The following is an 11,713-nucleotide window of genomic DNA, read 5'->3' on the forward strand; positions in this document are numbered from 1 at the left end:
AAGTTTCTCATGATAATGTGCAATTGTTTTACTCTGTTAGGAAACAATAATTTTTGGTAGCTAGAGCAACATGCCAAGGAAGTTAGAGCAAGCATGTAGTTACCCAGGTGATGCTCACTGTGAAATGTATTTTGGCATTTTATACCATTTCAATGGACTGTGGTAAAACTGATACACTATTGCTGTTGCTATAAAAATCCTTCAATAGTATCAGAGATATTTTAGATATGTGTTGCTTTGTCAGTAATATTATGCAATATGTTTGCCTATTGGAGTCTATCATAAATCATTCAGTGTTTTTGCATGATATTGTAGGGTTATTTTAGGGGACAGATAAATGTGTATTAAATTTGTATTAAGAAATCTGATTTTATTCTGGGGACTTTTTCCTGGTGTATATGTAGAACTGGCTCTTCTCATACTAGGAGAAATTCCTCATTACATATGACATCATTGTGGAAGACTAAACATGAGTACAGTTCCAAAGGGTCCTGCTACTAAGTCAAAGAGCAAAGTTGTAAGACTGTGAAGATATATTGGACAAAGAAGAACATACACCCAACCCCCAAAGCCCTCTCCTCAGACTCCAACGGTCACTAAGCGATGAATAAATGTGTTGCTTAGATACCAGCGAATACCCTGGAGATAATACGCCAGCCCCCATAAAGCTCTTTTATCAGGGAGTCACATGACTTGGCCTGAATGGCAGTACTAATAGGCAGGACACAGCTGCCTTGGAAGGGGGAGTGAGGGACCCCTCACCGTCCATAAGACCACCACTGATTTCTATCTCTGCCATAAACCATCTACTGAACTAATGAAAAAAAATTCCCTGTCTCATTTTCCCTGTCTCACTAACTATGTGTACTCTAGCCTCATTTACCATCTCTATGTTAGGTCTCACAGAGTGAGGAAGGCCTGTCACACAGTTTAGTATGCATGGAAATGTGCACTACTGGGGCTAACTCAGTGACTCGCTTTCAGCTATGTTACAACACAGTATAGCAGTGACCTGGAGGACAACAGAAAAGACAGAATTCAAAGGAACTCATGCAGTCGTATTGAAACTTGGTTCAGTTCCAAAGTAAGTCAATTTAGCTTTTGAAGGTAATACTGTCTCACCCATTCATTAAGAAATTGTTTCAGATCAGAGGCTTTATCTCTTATCAGAATATGCCACGGATACAAGCATTGTTTGGAGAAATAGATAGTTACTGGCTTTGTTTTGTCAGCCACAGTTCACAGTTCAAGGGTACAACAGCCTAAACATCAACAGTAAAGTTTGCATTATAGCAACAGACCAGAAATCACTAAATAAGGATACATTTCTCTTCCCACTGCCATTGTTGTACAATATGAGCAGAAACAGACAGCTCACGGGAATGGTTAGGTCCATTTTTGAACATTGTAAATGTCACCTCTTCATAAAAGAAAAAGTGTTGAGAACATGTCACAGAATATCTTTCCCAGCTTTTGCGGTAATGAATGACAAAGCCATTTCCTTCTCACTTGTTTCGCTGGTTGTTGCTAACAACAATGGGAGTTCTATGGCAACAGTCATTTAGGCTTTGTAATCACTTTGTGTTTTAGGTGTCTGGAATTCTTGCCAAATGGCTGGAAAAAAGTGCTGCAGCTAAAGCTGAGGTGAGTGATGTTTAAAATGGTGAACACTGCACTGAGGACATACATTAAAATGATAGTTTCCTTATCTGTCCTGGGTTGAGTGTCGGTTTCAATTTCCCCCATTTGTAGTAAAGAACGCATTTGTAATAAGGGCCTGCTTTCTTGCAGTTAGATTTTGACTCATGATAGATAATTTTCCCGGACAGTGGTGAGCCAAAGTGCTTCCTGTTGAACATAGACGTGCCCTTTCCACAGCCAGCAAGTTCTCTCATACTCCACTTACTTCCTGTACTGCCTTCTTTTTATCCAGAGAATTTGAAATCAATATTGCTAATGCAATATGTACTTTGTTGCCTGCGGTATCTGTGAGCTATGAGGAGTGTACCTCTTTCCCCATTTCCTTGATAAAAAATTTAAACAAATTATTAACTACAGTCCCTTATAACTGCGTAGTGTGTTTTACGTTTATTATGCAGGGTAGTATACTTCATACTCCACTTAAGTGCACAGTTTCATGACAGTTCCAATCATATGCAATGGTCAGGAATCCACTATATCTCTTAGAAAAGCTCCCGTAAAAGTCCCACAGAAATCCCTACTCCCACTCTACAAACTCTCATCCATTTTGTTCCCTGCAGCTGTTGAAATTCCTTTTTGCCCCACAGCTGCTCAAGTTGTCCTGCTGGAACGCCTGGCCTGTGCCTCTCCCAGCCTGGGTCCACACTGCTGTCTCTAGTCCCATCTCAGTTACACACTGAACTAACTACCCAGCTGACATACTGATCATTGTTGCTCTATGCATTTGTCAGAGCTTTATAAATATAAGGTGGAGTCAGTGTCTAATCCAATAAAGCTTAGTGCTACTTCAGCCAGTGTCTTGGGGTGGGACATTTGTCACTGTCCAGTAAGCCCCTTTCTAGCTCCATGAGCACATGCTAATGGAAGAATATATAACATGGTCTTCATCTTGAGGTAATGTGCATTGAAAGTGTACATCTAATGAATAAGAGGTTGTCCACTGGAATGATGAACTGATAGGAAAATAACTATGTGAAAACTGACATGAGATACAGTATCTGTGTTATTAATACGGGGACTACTCATACTTCAATCTACTTCCAATGTGTATGAGTTGCAGGCCATCTGGGTGGAGAGGGAAGGAATTTCCTTCCTTTTTCCTTCTTTTCCCTCCATGTAGAAAAACTATAAATAATGTCTTAACCAAATATACTTGGATGAAGTTGATGTAAGACATCATGCAAAAACACATGGATACTAAAATGAAGATAATGTCATATCAAATGAACACATATATGGATGTATGTTGATACACTAGTTCACCCCCTATGTCTACATGTATTTTTGTAAATATTGACTGCGCTACACCTAGGAAGACCGCTGTTGTGGCCAGTGGCTGCTGACCGCCTTCTGTGTTCCTCTGCCTGACCAGGAAGCACTGGAGATTCTCAGCGGGATGTGATTAAGTCTAGAAGGGGCTGCCAGAGAATTTGAAGCAGCTGTCTCTTCTGAATTCCCCTCTACAATCTCTGCTGCCTCAGTGCTGGGAGATAATGAGAGTGTGCAGTCATGGGTATTGAATTTAAGTGAGAAGGAACAGGATAGGAAAAAAGGGCTTCTGTGGACTACACTGACAGAGCATGACAGTGACATGGAGGTCACATGATCCACTGCAGTGGAATGACATCATTGCAACAAAATCTGGGACAAAGAGGGTGGAGGCTTGCCATGCTGGATAGGGGGAGGTCCTTGGCAAACTGGAACACTGGCTGAGCACAGCTCTGATATGATGATGATGTTCGCTTAAAGAGGAAGTGTTCAGGCTCATGTGTTTTGCTGAGGAAGCTTTATTCATGTCAGCCTGTGTGTTAGTCAGGACGTTTTCTCTGTCCTTCTCCTCTTTAAGTTACAGGACGGTTTTCTGATGATACTGCAGAGTTCCAGTAAGATGAATCAGGAGCATCGGCACAAAGCCAAAAGAAACAACAGTATCCTTCCATTAAGGGAAATTAAAGGTGTAAACTCTCCAGATTTAGGGATGTTGGGTGTTGGCTAGTAATTGCCTCTGGGCAGAGGAGTAGAAGTGTTGGTCCTCACTCTGTTACTTCCTCCTTGAGAATTTAAATGACAATATGAAACTTTTTTATATCCTCAGGAGGATGGGGGGGGGGTTAAATCAATACCTTACTTGTGCATTATTTATGAGCCTGCCAACAGAGAATCTTACTGGAGAAAGAGACTCTCTTTTCTCCTGAAGAAAGTTGCTTTTTCATGTTATGTGGATGCTGGAGAGGGCCAGTTTTCCAGAGAAACATCATGGCTCACGATTGATTGATTTCTGCCTGTCATCATTATTTGTCATTTATGATTATGCTCAACAAAGAGGAGGAAACTGCCTAAACGTGGGAAACCAAGGTTATGTCACTAGTTTCAAATTCACACACACATATATATATATATATATATATATATATATATATATATACATGTATATATTATTCACTATTCCCATGTTGAGATTTAAATAACTGCTTGATCATTTATTGCAGAGGAAATGACCTGGAAAAAATGTTGGAGATATGACCTTAATTAATTATCTTCATTTAAGGAGAATCCATGTTACTGGAACCTTTTCCATACTATGCTTTGATTTTTTTTGTTGGGAATATCTTGTAGGCATCATGGCATATTTATGTTGATAGCTGTTTTGTCACTATGCCTTACCTCTCTGTGTGGCCCAGGGGACCACACTGGAAATAAGTGCTTGAATTTACTGTGATGTTATCTGCAATTGTGATTCTTATATGGGATGCAGCTCCATTTATTCCAGTTTTTCTTCCCAATGAAGCTATTGATTGATATATGATTTTTAACATTCAAATAAACTACTACTGTAGCTGACAACTACAGGCAATTGAGCAATTTTGAACCGCATTTTAAACATGTCTTGTAGGAACTATTCAACTGAATAGCCAGAATATTTCATTGGGACATTGTTACTCATAAAGTTGATGATATCACTGCTAGTGAACCTTCCCACAGAGGTGAGAAGATCTAAACCCATAAACCTGAAACCTATATGCCAGGTCAAGTGGATCACCTCTGTGTGGATGTTTTAAGTCTCACAGATGAAGTTCCCCTTTGGAGGTGCCAAACAAGGCCCCTGTCTGCTGACTCATCCATGTACATCAGCTTCATTGATTAGACAGAAAATGCAATGGTATGACAGCAGCTGCAACAATAGACCACACCCAACTCACCAAGACACATCAAACAACGCCACCCAATGCTAATGGATTATCACCAGTGGAGCACCACAGTCCCTTCTGAAACCACTGGTGGGGTGTGACCACACCTTCCACGAGCACAGCATCCAATCAGAGTGCACACTGTCCATGTCCATCTGTGATTCTTTGTGAAAAGGTGAGGTTCTTGGTGGACAGATGGAAAGGGGGGAGTATGCAAAGCAGCATGTTGTATCTTGTGCCAGATTGACCCAGGCTAAGATGGCTGAAGTGAACAAAATTAAAGGGTTAACTAAGAAGGACTCTACACATATTTCATAGGTACAGCTAATGATTCAGCAGTTTTAAAGCCTTTAAAATGTTCAGTATAACTCAGGAATAACTGACTACAATGCAACGTCATCTCTGCCAGTAAGCACCAATTCATAAACCTTCTTGTAACACACAACTGTGAAGCTTCTGACGCATTTGCTCTACTCAGTCAGTAGATGTGTAAATTAAAAAAAAAAAAAAACATTTTACCAGACAAATGACTAAAGAGACCACAATACACATAATCAAAATAAATTTAAAACATGACACTAAAAATACGTCAACATATTGTGACAAAAAAATACTCCTAGTTCTGCAGACAGTAGGCAGAGACCCTGATCAAATAGGGAAGAGTGATGTCAACAAAATATGAAATGGATCTAGGGTATCTGTGAAATGCTTCTTAAAGAAATACCGTGTATATGGTCATGGAATACTTCAAATTCAAAACGTTTTTATCCAGCATCTTTCTCTAGGTGATTCTAATGATAGCATTCTGTATGGTTTCGTTATTAAGCGTCTCGCTCTCATCCAACTTTTTGTAACGGTTTTCGTGATGACCGAGAGAGACGTCCCGCTCCTCCCCTTTCCCCTTTTCCTCGGTCCACCCATTCCCTGCACCCTCTCCTCTCCACAAAGAAAATGATGGGTGGGGACTAACTGAACTTATATTCCCCACATTTGTTTAATACATAATACGTGTATAATAGCGGCACAAAAATAAAAAAAATCATTAAAGTACATATGTTTTACTTTGCTTAATTTAAGTTGACAATGTCCATCTTGCATTTGAATAAATAAAAAGCATTTATTCCATCTTAAATCCTTAACCGAAAACATCATTGATGAGGGTGGAAATATTCATCTTAAGGAATGAAATGCACCGCTTTTCAGGTATTATTTCGCGTCACCTATAAGTAAAAAATGTTAAGTCTATGTAAGCACTTCTTATAGTTTACACAACAAAATATTTAAATATGCAATCTATCATATTTCAATTAAAATAATTTTATATGACCTAAGTTAACTGAAAAAAAAAAAAATAAAAAAAAAATACTCAAAGGAAGTACACAACTCCTTTGCAGACAGTTAATTCAAAAAAGTATGAAATAAAATCTCAGAAGCATCCCACTCTCAACAGATGGTACCTTCAGTTCGAAATGCCTCTTTTCAAAATCGCCCCCCTCCCCGCATCCGCACAGCTGCGCGCTCCATCCCGCTTGTCAGGACGTGGTTCCATGACACTCTCAGCCAATCGCAGGGTCCGAGATACGGGTCGGCGCCATTGACAGGGAGTGTGCGGCGGGAGTGGTATATATTGATGGTCTTGCGCCTTGTGTGCGTAGTTTTTTCTTACATCGACCGCATCATCGTCGAGCTGTAAGGAAGCGGGTTTTGAGCTTGCCGTTCTTCTCCATCCTTTGTCAGGAAAACAAAAAACATGGTATGTCTCGAATAATTGCTACAATTTTGCATGTCTGCCGTTCTGTGATTATGTAACATTTAACAGCCGGGGTGAAAGGATGCACAGAAAACCCTGGATATGAGTGCTAATAGCAATTTAGCGGCATAAGGGCGTGTACCGTGTAGGCCTTATACGCGAACATCAGCCACAGGGAGTGTCTCCTTTGTGACGACGTTCTGCTTAGATCATTTTAATTGCAGAGTCTTGCTTTGATTTTGTTTAAGTCCTGAAAATATTAGGCATAGAAGAGACGATGTGCCTTGACGGAAACAAATCGTGCGAAAAATGATCCACACAATGTTCAAACCTCATATTCTTCAAAAATGTCACATAGCCTACTTGACCGACGCTGCGCTATGGGCGAAAGAACAAAAGGGACTCGGGACAGGATGGAGAGGCGCCGCCTGTCCATTTCTAAGATTGAGCTAACTGATACTAAGAATAGTTCACATATTTAATCATTTTTCCGCCCAACTACAGTGATGTTTTAAGATGTAATCAGGCATGAGGTTGTGTGCACCGGTATTTTGTATTTTCACATTTATGTGCTTTTACAGTGAAATAAAAAAGTGGGCTTAAATACCTAACAGTTGTAATATGCTATGTATAGATAATGCATCAACTCACATCAACTACTATTATGGATGGAAAACATTAAGTGGCAAGTGGCTCAAATCAAGGATACCAAATCAAATTCTTTTTTCTACCATAACAAAATATCTTTTAAAATGATAAAAATCATGTAGTTGACTATACAGTAAATAATATCTGAAATAACAATAATGTAATATCTTGAAAGGCCAGCACAGTCTATATGAACAAAACTAGGAAAAAATAAATGTTGCATTGTGGGTCTAGATGAGTAAAGAGAAGTGACAGTTAGGTGTGGCTGAGATGTATTAGGCTCTTCACTCTGTGAGGGTCATATGTGTCATCTGGCTATCAGTATTCGTAGTCATGTCAGTGGAAAGAAATCGGTAATGTTTGGTGTACTGGTTAGTAGCTGAATTTTATGTGTGCTGTAGCACCTGACCTTCAGTAACATTGGTGCATTACCAATATTTGTCTGGCTTATAGTGGCTGTGTTGATCGCTGTTGGTTACTGGTGTGCTTGAATCCAGCCGACAGCAATAGCAGGTCTTGTGGAACATGAATAACTTACTGTCGCCCAAGATGAATGCCTCAAATGCTAGCCTGCCCCCCCTGCCCTCCCCCCCATTTGATTCAGTGCACTATGTGCTTACTCATACTTTAGTCAGAGGCAGTATTGTGCAACCTACGCACAACATTCTTTCAAAACTGTTAATGTTGATATTAGTTGATTTGAATATCGGTCACTTAATGCAACGCTGTTAAGTGAACAATTGAAAGCACCAATTACTGTGGGAGAAGTATGTAAATGTACGTGAAAGGGCGGGGCTCCTTTGTTTTCAGTTCACATTATGGTTTACTGGCCATGTACAAATGAGATGGGAGAGAGGAGGAGGCCTCTAAGTACTATGTGTGCTGTGTGTGTGTGTGCTGCCAGGTTCCCAGAATCTCTGAATGCCAAAGAAATGAAGTAACAGATTAAACAAAGGTTTATTTGTCCCAATCCTGAAATGTGCATTACTGATATCATGCAAAACGTGATTCAGTAAAAACAGACTGATGTACACATGCACATGTCTGCTTCTGTGCATGTTAAAGTTGATAATTATTTTACTGTGTTTAGCATACATACTTAAGGAGCTGCATTGACTACAGTTATATTAAAATTGCTTCATTTAAAATGAGATCAACCTGAAATCACATTCTGATTCATGATCTGGCTCATTGTCAAAGACATAAGTATAATGTGAATGGATTATCAGCATTCTACTAAAAAATAAAAGACCTCACACTTTCCTCTTCTTCTACACAGCGTGAGTGCATCTCCATCCACGTGGGCCAGGCTGGTGTCCAGATCGGCAATGCCTGCTGGGAACTCTACTGCCTGGAGCACGGCATCCAGCCGGATGGGCAGATGCCCAGTGACAAGACTATTGGAGGAGGGGACGACTCCTTCAACACCTTCTTCAGCGAGACCGGAGCCGGCAAACATGTCCCCAGGGCTGTATTTGTGGATCTGGAGCCCACAGTCATTGGTAATATCTCATAGTTTCTCGTAGTTTCTCCTTACAGTGGAGCAGCAGGGCTGTTACAGTAATGGCCACTCCTAACAGCATTGGTCTGAGTCATTTTCTGAACTCCTCTCTCTGTGTCTCCTCAGATGAGGTGCGCACTGGGACCTACCGCCAGTTATTCCACCCTGAGCAGCTGATCACTGGCAAAGAAGATGCTGCCAACAACTACGCTCGTGGGCACTACACCATTGGGAAAGAGATCATCGACCTGGTGCTGGACAGGATCCGCAAGTTGGTGGGTACCTCTCTGCACCTTGTAATAATGAAGGAATATTATTATTATATCTTGTGTAATCAGTGTATCGAGGTCTATTCCTCCACTGTTGACATTGATTTTGGTCTCTCCCCAGGCTGACCAGTGCACTGGGCTCCAGGGCTTCCTGGTCTTCCATAGCTTTGGAGGTGGTACTGGTTCTGGTTTCACCTCCCTGCTGATGGAACGCCTGTCTGTTGACTATGGCAAAAAGTCCAAGCTGGAGTTTTCCATCTACCCAGCTCCCCAGGTGTCCACAGCTGTTGTGGAGCCCTACAACTCCATCCTGACCACCCACACCACCCTTGAGCACTCTGATTGTGCCTTCATGGTGGACAACGAGGCCATCTATGACATTTGCCGTAGAAACCTAGATATTGAGCGCCCTACCTACACCAACCTCAACAGGCTCATTGGCCAGATTGTGTCCTCCATCACAGCCTCTCTCCGATTCGACGGTGCCCTCAATGTTGATCTGACAGAGTTCCAGACCAACTTGGTGCCCTATCCCCGTATCCACTTCCCTCTGGCTACCTATGCGCCAGTTATTTCTGCAGAGAAGGCTTACCATGAGCAGCTCTCTGTGGCTGAGATCACCAATGCCTGCTTTGAGCCATCCAATCAGATGGTCAAATGCGATCCCCGTCACGGCAAGTACATGGCCTGCTGCCTGCTGTACCGTGGTGACGTGGTACCCAAAGATGTGAATGCTGCCATCGCCACCATCAAAACCAAGCGCACCATCCAGTTTGTGGACTGGTGTCCCACTGGTTTCAAGGTTGGCATCAACTACCAGCCCCCCACTGTGGTTCCTGGTGGAGACCTGGCCAAGGTACAGAGAGCAGTGTGCATGCTGAGCAACACCACTGCTATTGCTGAGGCCTGGGCCCGTCTGGACCACAAGTTTGATCTGATGTATGCTAAGCGTGCATTTGTGCACTGGTATGTGGGTGAGGGTATGGAGGAGGGAGAGTTCTCTGAGGCCAGGGAGGACATGGCAGCCCTGGAGAAGGATTATGAAGAGGTGGGGGTTGACTCGATGGAAGGCGAGGGTGAAGATGAGGGTGAGGAGTATTAACTTGTGTGGCCAAGATAGATAGAAAAATATGAAATTGTGTTGTCTGTCAAAAGGAAAAACGGATAAATGCCTCTTATTACCTGCTTTACATGTGTCTACATTATCTGAGGTACACTTTAGGACATTCTGTGTACAACAAAGTAATGTTGTAGAAGCATGAATTGCTCTCCAAATAAAGACATTTATGTAACCCTACCCTCTTGTGGGCCTAAATAAAATGACTTCTTCTGTGCTCACTCTTATTTTGTTTTCCGCTTCCTGTTTGTATTCTGAATATAAATTTATTGAATTCAGTATACTGGCATTGTGTGTGACACCCTTTTCCTGCAATATGGATTACCTCGGGGGTCTACTACTCTACGTATCCTTTTTTTTGTAGCTTCTCCCTCTATCAGATAAAATGGCTGGTCTGAACTGTCTGTAGCCCTCATATATCCTCGATGGAGTAACAACATAAATTCAGCAAACACTGTCACAAATATTTTAAATACAAGAGAACGTGTTTTAGTTTTTCTTCAGGAGGGAATTGGGCAAAATACACATAGTCATAGATCTTAGTTGTAACCATAGAAATGACAGAAGATGGGAATGCACTGACACAGAAAATTACACACTGTGACATGTAGATAAAAAACAAGTACTGCACTTGGACAATCTTTTTTGTGTATAAAAGTTCATTTGCCGTTGAGCAGGTCAGATACATTTGCACAGAAATTTTTTAATTAGATATGGTTATGATATGACTATGACCATGATTATACAATTATATGTGATACTGTTATATTGTTACCCTAAAGAAACCATGGTCATTTACTTTGTCATAATTCAAATATTAATCTCTCGCTAAATGACATAAGACAAATCAATTTTGGAAGGTATTACAGACAGCTGATTTACCATACAAAGCTGTTACGGTTATTGATTAAAACCATAATCGGAAAATGCACTCATGACATTGTCCTGAGTCATGAATAAAATATAGCTGATAAAAAGGTACATTATGTAATTTAGTAGACAGCACCATTTTGTACAATATGAAAATGGGAGAGAGTTGCCTTTGCAACAGAATAAAATTGATTAATCCCTAGGGGGGATTCATTTGCAAACGGCAGCACAGATAATGGGCACATAAGCAACAGGACATATTTCTCGAGGGAACAATAAAAAAATTTTTCATAATAGATACACTTTATTCTATGCCAGAACAAAAGTCATACAACACAAGAGCGACCACAGCACACCTAGCCCTTCTGTAAGGGCTCAGGCAGGGACTCAGTCGCAGACCAAGAGAGCTTCAGGTTGAGGCGGGGTTATTAATGACGGCAGGAACGCAGCGAAACCAAAAGCAGGCAGGGTCGAAAACCGGAAGGCAGTCCGTGGACAAAAACAGGGTCAATAACAGAAGCAGGCAGGATCAGGAACCGGGCAGGCAAACGATCAGGCAAAGGGACAAAACGGCAGGCAGAGTCAGGCACGGAGAATACTGAAATCCAAAAAAAACTGCGGGAACGAAACAGGTACGGAAACGCTGAGACGAACTGGCAAACAAGACAG

General features: G+C 41.4%; 1 protein-coding gene across 1 annotated transcript; it reads left to right on the forward strand.

Annotated features, from left to right (window-relative positions):
- Positions 1 to 6,462: 6,462 nt before the first annotated feature.
- On the forward strand, positions 6,463 to 10,390 carry LOC118780129 (tubulin alpha-1A chain-like). Its single transcript, XM_036532452.1, has 4 exons — positions 6,463 to 6,642; positions 8,567 to 8,789; positions 8,915 to 9,063; positions 9,179 to 10,390. Exons 1-4 carry the CDS (start codon positions 6,640 to 6,642, stop codon positions 10,157 to 10,159), a joined length of 1,356 nt encoding a protein of 451 aa, XP_036388345.1. The 5' UTR covers positions 6,463 to 6,639; the 3' UTR covers positions 10,160 to 10,390.
- The last annotated feature ends 1,323 nt before the right edge of the window (positions 10,391 to 11,713 follow it).

The sequence above is a fragment of the Megalops cyprinoides genome, chromosome 7 (assembly GCF_013368585.1).
Source record: "Megalops cyprinoides isolate fMegCyp1 chromosome 7, fMegCyp1.pri, whole genome shotgun sequence".
Classification (NCBI taxonomy): Eukaryota; Metazoa; Chordata; class Actinopteri; order Elopiformes; family Megalopidae; genus Megalops; species Megalops cyprinoides.